Genomic DNA, 16,220 nt, shown 5'->3' with positions numbered 1-16,220 from the left:
TCCTACAAGAAAGACTTACCCACTGTGTCCAAATGCAACAATCACTACAATGAAAGTCCATGACAAAAACAATCTTTTGTATTGTGTTTAAACATATTATATCCAGGGACCATGAAAGAAGACCAGCCTCTCCGGTACCCAGCTGTCTGTCCATGAAAAGTGACTGGTCTCTGGGATTACCTACAGAGTTCAGAGAAGGAAACTTGTCTGCAGATCAAAGGTAATAACAACTCATGTGTCATGGTCAGTGATTGTCAATATTATCTCTTATTTGTTCATTTTGTGCCCATTATTTGATGCCACAACAACAGCTAGGCTTATTGGGTTCAGTATTTAATGATAAAGACATTATAGGCAAACCAAATCATTACAATGTAAATAAATGTACCAAAAACATTTATATGACAACATTAAAAAATCTAAATATAAACAGAATAAAGATAGCACTTTCACATTTTCCATCTCTCAGCGTTGATTTTATTATCCATAATCCCTTTTCCTGTTATCTAAAACTTTTACTATGAATGTCTACTCATACAAAAATGGATAATGGTACTACTAAGGTACTTCCTATTATAACATGGTTGAGTCTGAATCATAGAAATGTAGCATGTTTTTAGACTTAAATTATGATGGACCATGAATGACACCAAGTTATTACCAGTGTTACCAACTCTTGGGAGTCAAACAAGCAACCGCAGCTTAAAAAAAAAACTAAACAAGCCCAATACTGTTATTGAGTGTTACGGTCAATGAATGAGCCTGCAGCAGTTTGAAACGCAAAACATGCATTTTAACATCAACAAGCAAAGAATTGTTTACAAAAATTATCAAACATCAACAACGTGTATAGAGAGCATCCACTCATCTCTGATCACCTGCCAGCAGAATATGAGAGGAGAGATGGAAAACAAAGGGACAGGAGCACTAAGGGGGAGCGTAAAATACATTAGTACCATATGTATCTACTATTAGTATGCTATATATATATATATATATATATATGTACACGCTTGTTTTTTGTTATAAACTGTGATAATAGATGCTGCTTTGCAGTATCTGCACAGAGCATTACTGTCATCACGGACCACTTGATGTACACAGTCTTGTTGTATTTTTGTTATACATCGTTTGTGGAAATGTATTTAGTGCTATGCCATCTAATATAATGAATGATAACTCATCACTGCTGTACAAAGTGTCTATTATATTCAATACTTCTACCATACTGTTCATACTCCCCATCCTACTCTTTCTTGCCATATCTATAATTAATAATAGGCTAATACCCAGATTGCTGCTTGTTTACAGTACACTCTCTTAAACTGCTGCTAGTGTGTAATGTTATGTATAGTGTTGCTTTATTTATTTTTTGTCTGGCTACAGTGGGGAGAACATGTATTTGATACACTGCCGATTATGCAGATTTTCCTACTTAATTTTTATCATAGGTACACTTCAACTGTGAGAGACAAAATCTAAAACATAAATCCAGAAAATCACATTGTATGATTTTTAAATAATTAATTAGCATTTTACTGCATGACATAAGTATTTGATCACCTACCAACCAGTAAGAATTCTGGCTCTCACAGACCTGTTAGTTTATCTTTAATAAGCCCTCCTGTTCTCCACTCATTACCTGTATTAACTGCCCCTGTTTGAACTTGTTACCTGTATAAAAGACACCTGTCCACACACTCAATCAAACAGACTCCAACCTCTCCACAATGGCCAAGACCAGAGAGCTGTGTAAGGACATCATGGATAAAATTGTAGACCTGCAAAAGGCTGGGATGGGCTACAGGACAATAGGCAAGCAGCTTGGTGAGAAGGCAACAACTGTTGGCGCAATTATTAGAAAATGGAAGAAGTTCAAGATGACGGTCAATCTCCCTTGGTCTGGGGCTCTATGCAAGATCTCACCTCGTGGGGCATCAATGATCATGAGGAAGGTGAGGGATCAGCCCAGAAATACACAGCTGGACCTGGTCAATGACCTGAAGAGAGCTGGGACCACAGTCTCAAAGAAAACCATTAGTAACACACTACGCCGTCATGGATTAAAATCCTGCAGCGCACGCAAGGTCCCCCTGCTCAAGCCAGCGCATGAGTACAACCCCAAGAACACCATCCCAACCGTGAAGCATGGAGGTGGAAACATCATTCTATGGGGATGCTTTTCTGCAAAGGGGACAGGACGACTGAACCGTAATGAGTGGAGGATGGATGGGGCCATGTATCGCGAGATCTTGGCCAACAACCACCTTTCCTCAGTAAGAGCATTGAATATGGGTCATGGCTGGGTCTTCCAGCATGAAAACGACCTGAAACACAGAGGGCAACTAAGGAGTGGCTCCGTAAGAAACATCTCAAGGTCCTGGAGTGGCCTAGCCAGTCTCCAGACCTGAACCCAATAGAAAATCTTTGGAGGGAGCTGAAAGTCCGTATTGCCCAGCGACAGCCCCAAAACCTGAAGGATCTGGAGAAGGTCTGTATGTAGGAGTGGGCCAAAATCCCTTCTGCAGTGTGTGCAAACCTGGTCAAGAACTACAGGAAACTTATGATCTCTGTAATTGCAAACAAAGGTTTCTGTACCAAATATTAAGTTCTGCTTTTCTGATGTATCAAATACTTATGTCATGCAATAAAATGCAAATTAATTACTTAAAAATCATACCATGTGATTTTCTTGATTTTTATTTTAGATTCCACCAGTCCCGGTTGAAGAGTACCTGTGATAAAAATAACAGACTTCTACATGCTTTGTAAGTAGGAAAGCCTACAAAATCGGCAGTGTATCAAATACTTGTTCTCCTCACTGTATATTTCTGCTTATTCTTCTTAACTCTCACTATGCAGTTGTTGGGTGCCATGTCACAATAATTTAATTGTTCAGGATGACGCTGTGTTGCTCGATGCATTTGACAAATAAACGTTGAAACTTGTAACATCGCTTGGAATTCTAACTTGAATCCAATGGGAGGGAGGTGGGGGAGGGAAAGATCCACATGGGGATTTGTTGTAGAGCGAATTACACTACAGCACTTATATTATTGTGAGGCTGTGATCAGACAGTGTCAATCAATGCATTCAGGGAAAGGAGCGACCAAATGTACAAAAACGAAGTCGCTTGTCAGATTTTCATAGCGACCAAACCTTTTAAAACAAGCATAAAAAAATGCGACTTCAAAAGAAAATAAGCCCAAAGTCACGTATTATAAGGTGACACTGGTTATTACATCATTTATACCATTGTATAGATATGGATCATGGACATACTATGGTTAGCCTGCATTTCACATTTTTCCCAGACAATATCTTGGTGCCACTCGCTAGCTTGAAGCAGACGACTTCGCTAGCAGTTCAAGTGTTAACTGAAACTAACATTGAAAACCCAAGTATTTAAACAAAATTAGTCCAGGTATTTAACAATTAAGGTGAATAACAAAAAGTGTGTAACCATATTTATTAAGATGGTATTAAATGAAGCTGGTACAATGGCAGTGTAATGTATTGAATTAATAAACCCACAAAAGTCAAAATACTGGTTTGTGTTATTGATATGTATTCAGCATTATGGGCTTTTGTTATCTTCATTTATTGGTCACAAGCCTGTTTTGGGTTCCCTGTGTTGTGAACCAGTAAGGTGCGAGAACATGACCTGCTGTAGATTCTTCGTAATTTGCTAAAATCTTTTTATTGGCCAGCAGAGGGAGTCACTTGCTCTAGTAGTTACTTAACATGCTCTCTCTATACTGTTGCTCTCACTAGCCTGTCCGAGCCTGCCAAGCGTCAGTTAGTTGACAGAGAGCAAGGCAACTAAACGAAGGCTGACGAACCAGATAAACGTTATTTAAAACATTATATAGAAGGTGAGAAATTCATAAACATATTAAATTAAACACAAAACTAAGCAGACTGTATGTGTTATAATTGTTATTTAGTTGTTTTTATAGTTTTATGAAATCATAAATGTTGGTTAGCATTAAAACCAACTATCTTACACACAGGCAAACATTGTACATGCAATCTGCTTTTGTTAGAAATAATAAATAAATACAAATGGAATCTGAATGTGGGTGTCACCAACACATATTTGACAATTCATTTCATTAAGTCTGGGCAGCAACATTTTCCCAAACACAGAAACAAAAAAACATTTCATCGACAGTGACATCTGCAGGTTAGACATTTTCAAAAAGTCAGATGTTCATACAGACGTAATATGGGAAAATCTGAACCAAACCAGGGTGTTCTTACTCAGTTGTCTACGTTGCACACTACGCCAATAATTAAGTAACTCAAAATGAAGCATTTCTACTTCAATTGCTGAATAAGGTGTTTATTAGAGATTGGTGTTTGAAAGTGTCGATACCCATGTCGATCGGTAGTGCTGCAATTACGGTTATGATTTGCAATTTTAAAACATGGGGGGGAAATGTTTTAGATAATCTCACTTAAAAATAGAGATCATAGCCTTCATACTGTGCTATTAAATTGAGTAGAAATTTCTGCGTTTTCTATTAAACACTTATACCAATTTGAAGGTGCAGCCTATTGAACTATTCGTTTAACTGCTCATTTAATGCAATGGCCTTTGCTATGTGTGTGCCGTAGTCATAGCTGGTAAGACAAAACTTCTCAAACCTTGAGGTATATTTTCTCCCATATTAAGTATGTTTGTAATCACTGACATTGAAGCTGAAACGTTTAAAAACCATGCTGTTTTGTAGGTAATGTGGGACAATATCTTGGTGCCACTCGCTAGCTTGAAGCAGATGACTTCGCTAGCAGTTCAAGTGTTAACTCAAACTAACATTGAAAACCCAAGTATTAAAAACCAAATTAGTCCAGGTATTTAAGTAATATACAAAAAGAAGTACAGCAGCCGCAAGAAAAAATATTACGGATGTACGATGCATGCCCATTGCCTCGCGTGAAGCGCATCTCATGGTGGTGATTTGTAAATTGCACATTTCAATTATAATTCGATTATATTTCGATTAATCGTGCAGCCCTAGCGCTCAGGCACCAGAGAACTGTGTAAACATGCACTTTGCAGCAAGCACAAGTTACTACTAACCAGGCTAACTTTAAACAATTGTTACACAGCTAACTGTGTAACCATTCTCTCAATATCACGTGACAAAGGGTTTCAACACCTGCCATCATGTGACCTGAAGTGTTTTGGATCATTGTTCTAATGCAGTGAGTGAGTATCGGAACGGTGTTGGAAAGCTCGGGACAGTATCGAGCATGCGTGCATAGCGGCCCATCGCTACTCCAGACAATGTTTCGTGAAATTATTGGAACAACATTTCACTACTTTCCAACATGCTTTTTTTAACAATGCATCCATTATAATGATTTTTATGATAAAGGCAGAGCCACAGGATGCACTAAATGAAAGGAGTAATTTTAAAACAATAAATAGTTGTGTTTCAATTGGAAAAAACTAACCGGGGTTTGATCTCCTGTATTTCTGCAGGAAAGTCAGCAATACCCGCTGAGCCACCGCTGCTCAGTTGGTAATAAGGTGTTCAGTAAAGGCCATAAAGCGTGCTGAAAGAATTACTGCCATAGATGTTAGAACTTTTCTATGGTTATTAACAAATAGGCAAAACTAATTCTAAGTTGTTGGTATTGCACCTTGTTATCAAAACCTGAGATAGTAAAGCCGGACAAGCAGGACAAGAAGGGCGAATGTTTCTTATTGAGTGAGTGACTGACTGACTGATTGACTGGCTGTCTACCCATTGTTAAATAGCGTAGTAGTTAGAGATGCAGACTGCCATGCAGGCGAGTGGTGTTCACTCAAAACTAATTATGAATTTGGAATTATTCAGGATAGACAAACACTTCGCTTGCTACAAGCTTCAGTAACTGTGTTATAGTAAGCCTAAAATAAAACTATTTACAGTTATGTTACGACTATTTCTGGTGCATTTTCGAAGTACATAACCGGGCATGTTTTTGGGGTAATAGACACCACAACCCCTTACGGAGTAAAAGAGGAGGGGTTTCCACAATTCCCTCATCTTTTCCACTTGACGAAAAAGTCCGCTATCGTCACCTATATTGATAGTTATTGTATCAATGTCATTCAGAAAGAAGAATGAAAGAAGAATGGTAAACTACACTACATTAACAAGGATTTAAGATGACACATAGAACACATTAAATCAGAGGAATGTAATCACCTTATTACACACCTAGTTTATTCAAATATTTATTTTAGTCTTTGCTTAAAGATGCTGTTTGGACCAAAAGTAGTACATTGATAATGGACAAATATAGATTATTTTTTACAATCACCTCTCGTCCACTCTGTAGGTCAAGAGTCTGCGAGAGATATAAATCAGGCAGTCAGTCCCTTAAGTGCCTTGGCCGCAGAGAAATTAAAAAACGTAAAATAAAAAGTACCAAACCCACAACAGTGTTCAACATGTTTCAACGTCGTCAAGGTAACATGATATCGTCGCAAAGTGCTGTCCCATGACTATTTATAGCATTTTGAGCCCTAGCAGCCTCTTGCACTCAATCACTTACCATGTGACGTCAGTTCAGTCTGTGAGGGTTCAGGGCCAGTGAGTATCAAATAGATCGGAACAGTATCAAGCGTGAGTGTCGAGCAGCCCATCACTACCAATACCTATTTTTTTTTTACGAAAGTTTTTAGAATCTTCTATCTTAATTTAAAATTGTAGAGTAGCTTTGACAAATGAAAGAGACTTACAAATTAGATAAAAAATAAAAGATGAACCTGTAAAAATCTTCACAAAAAATAATCTTCAAGGTCACTTCATTCTTCTTACAATACAATATTCAGGTAAACATTTATGATTCAATAACCCTTTAATGATGATAAACATTTTGAGGACTGTGACGTCGGCCGGTATGGCGCAGCCGGGGCCCCACCCTGAAGCCAGGCCCAGGGTTGGGGCTCGAATGCGAGCGCCTGGTGGCCGGGCCTTTCCCCACGGGGTCCGGCCGGGCTCAGCCCGAAGGAGCGACGTGGGGCCGCATTCCTGTGGGCTCACCACCTGCAGGAGGGACCATAAAGGGGTCGGTGCATACTGGATCGGGCGGCAGTCGAAGGCGGCCTCAACAACCCGATCCCAGGACACGGAAACTAGTTCTAGGGACGTGGAACGTCTCCTCGCTGGCGGGGAAGGAGCCTGAGATTGTGCGTGAGGTTGAGAGGTTCCGACTAGAGATCACCTCTACGCACAGCTTGGGCTCTGGAACCACACTCCTTGAGAGAGGATGGACTTTTCACCACTCTGGAGTTGCCCATGGTGAGAGGCGGCAGGCTGGTGTGGGTTTGCTTATAGCTCTCCAGCTTTGCCGTCATGTGTTGGAGTTTACCCCGGTGAACGAGAGGGTCGTTTCCCTGCGCCTACGGGTCGGGGATAGGTCTCTCACTGTTGTTTGTGCCTACGGGCCGAACGGCAGTGCAGAGTACCCGACCTTCTTGGAGTCTCTGGGAGGGGTGCTGGAAAGTGCTCCGACTGGGGACTCCATCGTTCTACTGAGGGACTTCAACTCCCACGTGGGCAACGACAGTGACACCTGGAGGGGCGTGATTGGGAGGAACGGCCCCCTGATCTGAACCCGAGTGGTGTTCAGTTATTGGACTTCTGTGTTAGTCACAGTTTGTCCATAACGAACACCATGTTCAAGCATAAGGGTGTCCATCAGTGCACGTGGCACCAGGATACCCTAGACCGTAGGTCGATGATCGACTTTGTTGACGTTTCATCTGACCTGCGGCCGTATGTCTTGGACACTCGGGTAAAGAGAGGGCTGTCAACTGATCAACACCTGGTGCTGAGTTGGATCCGATGGCGGGGGAGGAAGTTGGTCAGACTCAGCAGACCCAAGCGTACTGTAAGGGTCTGCTGGGAATGTCTGGCCGAGTCTCCTGTCAGTGAGATCTTTAACTCCCACCTCCGGCAGAGCTTTGACTGGATCCCGAGAGAGGCTGGAGATATTGAGTCCGAATGGACCATGTTCTCCAACTCCATTGTCGAAGCGGCTGCTCTGAGCTGTGGCTGTAAGGTCTCCGGTGCCAGTCAAGGTAATCCCCGAACCTGGTGGAGGACACCGGAAGTAAGGGATGCCGTCAAGCTGAAGAAGGAGTCCTATCAGGCCTGGTTGGCTTGTGGGACTTTTGAGGGTCCCACAAGCCAGGGTGGTTGTGGAGGCAAAAACTCGGGCCTGGGAGGAGTTCGGTGAGGCCATGGAGAAGGACTATCGGATGGCCTCGAAGAGATTCTGGCAAACCGTCCGGCGACTCAGGAGAGGGAAACAGTGCCCTACCAATGCTGTTTACAATGGAGGTGGGCAGCTGTTGACCTCAACTGGGGATGTCGTCGGGCGTTGGAAGGAGTACTTCGAGGATCTCCTCAATCCCGCCGTCACGTCTTCCATTGAGGAAGCAGAGGATGAGGGCTCAGAGGTGGACTCGTCCATCACCCGGGCTGAAGTCACCGAGGTGGTTAAGAAACTCCTCGGTGGCAAGGCACCGGGGGTGGATGAGATCCGCCCTGAGTACCTCAAGTCTCTGGATGTTGTGGGGCTGTCTTGGTTGACATGCCTGTGCAACATCGCGTGGCAGTCGGGGACAGTGCCTCTGGGATGGCAGACCGGGGTGGTGGTCCCTCTTTTTAAGAAGGGGGACCGGAGGGTGTGTTCCAACTACAGGGGGATCACACTTCTCAGCCTCCCCGGGAAAGTCTATGCCAGGGTTCTGGAGAGGAGAATACGGCCGATAGTAGAACCTCGGATTCAGGAGGAACAGTGTGTTTTGTGGATTTGGAGAAGGCATTTGACTGTGTCCCTCGCGGCATCCTGTGGAGGGTGCTTCGGGAGTATGGGGTCCTGGGTCCTTTGCTAAGGGGTGTCAGGTCCCTGTACGACTGAAGCAGGAGCTTGGTTCGCATTGCCGGCAGTACGTCAGACTCGTTCCCGGTGAATGTTGGACTCCGGCAGGGCTGACCGGGGAGGCAGAGCTGGCGGGGGATCAGGAGCCGGGAGAGCCGACGGAGGATCAGGAGCCGGGAGAGCTGACGGAGGGTCGGTAGCCGGCGGAGGGTTAGGAGCTGGGAGAGCCGAAGGAGGGTCGGTAGCTGGAAGAGCCGATGGAGGGTCGGTAGCTGGCGGAGGGTCTGTAGCCGGAAGTGCCGACGTTGGGTCGGCGCTGGCTGCCGCTTCTGGCAGGTAGGGGGTGCTGGCTGCCGCTTTTGGCAGGTAGGAGGCGCTGGCTGCCGCTGCTGGCAGGTAGGAGGCGCTGGCTGCCGCTCCAAGGCAGCAGGGGGCGCTGGCTGCAGCTCCCAGGCAGCAGGGAACAGTCGGCGGCGTGGCGCAGGCATCGGACGTAGAGGGGGCGCCGTCGGGACTTCCCTCGGGCACCCACTCAGCCCCCCCTAAACATTTCCTGGGGGGACCTCGGTTCAGGAGGGGACCGCGGACCGGGAGTTGGGCACCTCGCCCTAGAGTGCCGTGCTGCCCTTTTCGGCTGGACTCTCCCGGTCGAAAAGAAGATTCTGGTGTGAATGATAATTGAAAACATGTGACACAGAACAAGTCCGGGATGCATTTGTGTGATGTTTGGAACTGAAGATGTATGGAACGGTGGCGCTGCTGCTCACCGTACCATGACAGCTATAATAGGCAGCTTTAAATTTAAGAGTAGGACACTTTGGTTTTTGAATTACAAAAAATAAGTTGATAGTCCTGAAAGGGAAAACTCAAAAATGTGTGGGAGTCTGTACACATTAAAAAATTTAGATGTAATGTTTTGTCCACAGAGACCAACAGGAGAGATCAGAGTCAGAGATTCTGAGTGGTCAATCTGTCCAGAGTCATTCAACAGGCCTGTCCTCTATATTCAGAGTATGTGGTCTTGTTATGTACTTCTGTTTCTGTTAATCTGTCAATCATAAATTGGTTAACATTGTTCTGATAATTAACTTTAATTCAGTCCAATGAGAAAATTTTCACTCTCTCCCTTATAGTTACTTGAACATAATATCATGGCTTTTGTGAGGAAAGAGCTGAAGAAGTTTGAGGCAATGCTGAGTTCAGATCTCCCAGAAGGCTTTGAGAGTCAGAGGGAGGATGAGGAAGGTGTGGACCCTGAAGATGAGTTGCAGGAGAGCAGTGCCAAAGAGGGGGCTCTGAAGATCACAATGCATGTCCTGAGGAAGATGAACCAGAAGGAGCTTGCTGACACACTGGAGAAAAGTAAGAGTTGTCTGACTTTACTGTTGATTGTTCTATTATATGAAATATAATAAGTCAATTCTGACTGTGCAATCGAGCAAGTTGAAGTTGTAAGGTAGTATGTGCAACTGAAATGCAGGGATAGCAGCAATGAGGTTTCCGAGATAGACGTGCATGTAACAACTGAAAAAAGCTGAGAGGAGTGCTGCGTTCATTTGAATCTGGAGGTTATATGCTGTCCTGGTGATGTGGTTGAGAGATGGAACTGTGAGCAGAACATACAGATATGGCAACGAGTGAAACCTCAAGTCTCCTCTCCCACGTTCCTTGTACTTTTCTTATGACCACAGAATTTTCCACAATTATAAAATGGGCACAAAATGGGCCAGCTATGTGATGCAACCTATCTTCACATTGCTTGTTTAGGTTAAAGTTCATGCTCACCTTGATTAAATCACTGCCAAAGAACAGTTAAGGTTAGGGACTGTCACAGAAATATGATTTTCAGATGAACTATCCTTTTAAGCAACTCCATTAGAGAGGTGGCCACAGAAATAAAGTTCCCACAAAAACATAGCAACCTACCATGAGTAGGTCCATGAGTAGACACTGTTGACTGCTTCTGCACTGGCACAATGGTTGTGGTCTGGTAGCACGCAGGGACAACCGCCTGTTATAATGTCAGGTTGAAAATATCAGTGAAGACCTCAGCCAACTCCCTGGCACATGCGTTGGGCACACGTCCGGGGGCGCCATCAGGACCAGCAGCCATGCATGCATTCACCCTGCTCAGTGCAGACAACACATCTGCAATGGATAGGCTGAGGGGGGATGGGGGGAGTTCAGCTTTAATGGAAGCGAGCGTAGAACCTGTTTAGCTCATCGGTGATGGTGACTTCGCTGGTTGTGGGGGTGGGGTTATTTGTTTGTTGGCTTGTAGTCAGTGATGGCTTGGATGCCCTGCCAGATGCGTCAAGAATCAGAGTTGTTGTTAGCTAACTTGATACCCCTTTTCAGGTTGGCCCTGGATCTGAACGCAGCGTTGCGTGCCTTTAGCAGTTGTCAGACCTCACTGTTCATCCAACGCTTCTGGTTGGGGAAGGTCTTTAATAGTTTATGGGTGGTGGCGTCATTGGTGCAGGTGTTGATGTAATCCAGAACAGAGTGTTCTCACAGTGTTCTCACACGTGGTAATTTTACCAACACATGTTCAGTTTTGGGATGATAAAACATTAAGTGAAAGCAGAATAAGTTTTCCTTTTGGTTGCTTTAATGTTTACATTTATGATTTTGAATCAAATTGTAGTAAGGGTGGAGACCTTGAGTCATCCAACATTGTTAATTGCTAGAACAAATTCGATGTCTTCGCATGAGATATGCATGGAAGTAGCGATTTTGGCTGACCGCCACTATTTTGAATGACGTAGACTTACATCTAAAATTGAGAAAATTCCCTAGTTTGAGTTTAGGAGGTAAATTGAGTCATGATGTTTGTTGGTCTCAAATTAGTTTGGCCGTTGCCTATGTAAATGCAAATTTTGATATGCTAATTTGGGAGTTCCCTCACACGAGCGACCTTGTGTGTGGTACAGTTTTTATTTCCTTTGTTTTTCTTATTTTCGGTTGGTTTGGTTGGATATTCAGTTTGCGACGTTTACTGGATGTATGTTAGATTCCTCCCAACTATCGATTTTCTTTTTGATTTCGGTCCTATAATGGTTCTGCTTTCAAGCTTGAAGTCATTTTCTGTCTTGAAAGCAGGGGGGGATTGTATGAAATGATTATCTATAGTGGAAAAGAGTTGAACTTAGAGTTCAAATGAAAAAGAGTTGAACTTAGAGTTCAAAGCAAATTAAATAGGTACTTAAAGAAGTTACGTGAATAATCTAGTTTGTCAAATTGGGTTTTTGAAATGTATGTTTTATGTGAAATCTAACATGGTTATGGTTGAGTAGAATACATCTTGCCATTTTGAAATGGTGTAGCTAAGCAATACCTAATTTGATGGGTGTGTTACTGTTCAGTTAGTTTAATATTTGATTAGAAGTAATCATATTAATCTCATGCATTATGGAATAAGTGGGTAAAAACGTGCAGGGAGCACATTTTGTTATTCCTTACATGTTTACAAAATGTTGCCATGTTTTAATTTGATATTGAGAAAATAATTCTGCATCAATTTATATTTCGGGAAAACCAAGTTGAGAAGTCTTACATAGTCAAAATTGTAAAGAGAGGTACAGACCCACTGGAGCACTCCACTCACTGACACAAAAAACAGTTTGAGATGGATTTTAACTTGTTTGGACTCTTTAGAAGAGAAACAGACATTATCAAAATTGGGTATTCTAATTCTAATTTAAGTTCTGTCCTAGTAGGCAATCATTGGAAAGTTAATGGTTAACAGAGGTTTCTTTGAGGTGAATGAAGAGAAAAAAGGTTGTTTTACTATTGTCAATGCCTGGGGTGTTTCAAGATAACAACAGTGTCCCTTAGTGATAAGGTGACAATCCTTCAAGACCAGGGCCTGTTATCCTTAGGTCAGTAGACCACCCCCCACTCCAGGGAGAGCCCTGTGGTGATAAAGGAGTAAAAAGGGGGGGTCATGATTTATGACAGGATTTCAGAGTGTGTTTGATGTGCTAGGATAATAAGAAGAGATTGAGAAGTTCACACTAAGTTTCATCTTGTAGAGAAATTAGGCTAAATAACAGTTATGTTAGCTGACCTTCAAGATGGTGTGAAATGTTTGATTTGAAATGAGGTATTTGATCCTATATGTGAAACAATGGGTGAATTTGATTGTAGTTCCGATACAACACAATCAGATGTAAATTATATAGGTGAACTGAGAATTGTTCATGAACTGCTCTTAGAGAGTGGTACTTCAATGCAAGCAAACTATCTTAACTGATGAGTTTTTGGAACAGTAATAAGAAATGTGAAATTGTGTTCTTCTGTTCTTTGTGTTGGTTGTTACACCAACTATAGAAAAGAGTGGAATTGTTATTTTGCTACACTAGCAGAACAGAAGCACCAGAGATGTTAATGTTTTAACGATACTGTTATTGATTTCAACCGTTCTAATCTATTTGGAGAAAAGAAGTAGGGAAATATAGGGTTTGAGTGTTTGGTAGTGTGTGGTTCTAATGTATCAGCGAGATGCAACAAGCTAACGTGATGGACATATGTGATGATGTACTGTGCAGTTGGAACTAATCTTCTCAAGGATAATTCACACATTCAGATACAGAACACTTGAAAGCGATTCGGCAACAGAGGACTTGTTGGAGCCCTGAGAGAGACTGAGCTTGGCTTAAAAGGACAACTGTGAGGTGGCTGAGATGAGATGGATCTCACAGACACACAGACAGACTGTCCTACAGCTGAGAGAGGAGTCTACTCTGGCCCGCTGCACGTCTAGGTGCCGCACGTCTACAGGATGCTGGTTTCCTGTGAGCTGAATTGATTTGAGTCCTGCTGGTTCTGCAATGTGATGGAGAAGGCAACCTCCGACCGAGAGGATGGAGGCGTAGGAAAGATCTACTGCACAACATCATGCTACGCTGACTGGGTCCATACCAGGTACATCTCATCTGCTGTCCAGGTAGCTGAGAGAGGAACCTGGGGTCGACGACACACGCTACAGGAGGGCTTTGGTGTTTGAAGGTTAGACACAGTGAATTGAAGTCACTGAGGGAAAGTGAATTTTCTGGTGCTCGTAACCAGTCACTTTCTACATGGCCTTTAGCTCTAGAACCTTTAGCTAAAACTGGTCATCTTGGAGTTCACAAAGGAGAACACACAGATTCTCCTGGCCTGGCTGATAAAACAGCTAGAATGGAGACAACAAGAGCTGTGTCTGCATTTGAGCTGTGAAGGACAACACCTTGGAATATACATCTGACTTTTTCGTTCTGTTACACCGACCTGCCAAAGAAATGGAAGGACATCCAAATGGAACCATGGAGAGGACTTTTCAGTGAATTGAGCAATTGGCATGAGAGAACTTTGTAACAGTGATAAATTGAAGGATGCATTCAGTGATAGGTGTTTATGATGATTTTAACATAAAGAAAAAAGTTTTGCTGTACTATGTTATGATTCTGTATGATGACAATGTGTGATCTTGGTGTTTATACGAAAGGTAATGATCTAGAAGAATGTAAAGGAGGATCCAGACATTTCAGATTTGCTCAGTTCTCTAATCACTAAGGATAATAATATTGACTGGGTCATGTTGTTAAAGAGTACTGTTTTGTTGCAGTCTACACCCTAATGAGTGTACTGTTTAAGGTTTGATACCAAGGTTTGACATGGTATCAAGAGGATGGATTGTTGTGGAAATTTCTATATACAATGTATTCTCTCTGAGTAAAGGATTGAGTCCCACTGTTAAGATAGGTACAGGAATGTGTGGGACCTGGTATTTGCATAGGGGGCATCTATTGTCTGTCCAGATGGAGATCAATGGGTTTTAGGACAGGATAGGAGAAGATACAACAGGGGGCAGTAAGGTCAGTTGGCCCCTTTGGGTAAACACTACAGTAAACATTATGGCAGGAAGGATAAGGTGGGGGAAGATAGCATTTGACGTGTGTGATAGAACAAAGGGAAAGGTGTTTGATTGACATGAAACAGATGGCAGCATCTTACCACACCCCTTTTTCCTATGTAATAAATACTGTCGAAATGATGTTTTTATTTAGAAACTATCCACCGTTACTTTGTAACCTGTATACTTTCTCCTTGCAAGTTTCATTAAAACCGTTTATTGCGCAATTGATTTCTCCTGTCTTACCTACCATTTTCGTACAACTATTTGAATTTTAGAAATTGCCATCACAAGAGGAAGCATATGTTTCAATGTCTGCATGGGAGTCAAGGGTGGCTTGGGTGGCAAACCATCTCAAGTCTGTTTGTTGAAACTGGTTTTGTAGTAGTGGGTCTGCTCCCTCTGGTCACACTTTGACTGACCTCACTGATGGTTTCACCAGTTTATTGATGGGTAATTACTTGGGAAGTAGAAACAGTGAGAGGTGATCAGACTGTCCGAGGTGTGGGAGGGAAAGGGCTTTGTAAGCCTCCGGAATGTTTGTATCCACATGGTCTAGTGTATTGTCTCCTCTGGTGGGGCAGAAGACATTTTGGTGGTATTTGGGAAAAACAGTTATCAGATTTAAATAATTTAAATCCCCTGCAGTCACTAAAACACCATCTGGGTGTTCCGTCTGCTGTTTGCTAAATGCAAATTGGTAGGTTCAGTCAATTTCCACTGATCCTTTAACACGGTTAATGGACCATGCAATGTGTGACCAAAAGAAAGATCATTAGGACTAAAACCAGTACTCTCTTGGGATACCTCCCTAGCTGCCAAAAGCAGCCAGGATAGACCCTACTCCCAGTCACGATCCATTTCAGTGCAATATGAAGGAAGCAAAGATTTAAGAGTCTGATGGAACTGCTCCAGGATCCAAAGTGGTTTGGACATGACAGTTAACAAATCGACACTACCAGTATTTGTGCTAACAGTCCTACCCATTCAATAGTTAAATGTGCAAATGGTGGGGATATAGCCGGTATGGGATACAAAGGTACAGGTTTTATAACTTGGTTGACTTACCAGTCAACTGACAAGTGTGGCATGTTTTAAGAAATACCAAAATTTCTTTCTTGAGACAGGGCCAAAAAAATTACACAAAATGCAATTAGATGTTTTCCTCACACTGAAATTTCCTGCCAGATAGCCATGGGCAGTTCACAAAACCACCCCCCTTAGCTTAATAGGCACCACAATCTGAAAAACAGCTTCTTGCCCGTGTAAGAATATGAGGAAAATGGTAAAGCAGACTGACATAAAAAAGATTCCAAAGCCCTAGTGTCCTGCATTTCCTGCCGGGGATTGTTTTCTGAATCCCTACCAAAGATACATAAACTTGGGTTATGAAGGGAGAGTAGTCCCCTACACTATCACAAGGTTTCACTGATCT

The 16,220-nt window shown here is 42.7% G+C and overlaps 1 protein-coding gene across 1 annotated transcript in view; it reads left to right on the top strand.

Annotated features, from left to right (window-relative positions):
• The window catches only part of LOC114840368, a 42,341-nt gene that overhangs the window by 13,032 nt on the left and 13,089 nt on the right, over positions 1–16,220 (top strand). The window contains exons 3-5 of the mRNA XM_029123574.2: positions 107–220; positions 9,816–9,900; positions 10,023–10,251. Of these exons, the coding sequence (XP_028979407.2) occupies positions 107–220; positions 9,816–9,900; positions 10,023–10,251 (428 nt within the window). The remainder of the gene's footprint in view (positions 1–106; positions 221–9,815; positions 9,901–10,022; positions 10,252–16,220) is intronic.

This window comes from Esox lucius, chromosome 11 (assembly GCF_011004845.1).
Source record: "Esox lucius isolate fEsoLuc1 chromosome 11, fEsoLuc1.pri, whole genome shotgun sequence".
Classification (NCBI taxonomy): domain Eukaryota; kingdom Metazoa; phylum Chordata; class Actinopteri; order Esociformes; family Esocidae; genus Esox; species Esox lucius.
The sequence above is the reverse complement of the archived record's forward strand: the minus strand, read 5'-3'. Positions and strand labels throughout refer to the sequence as shown.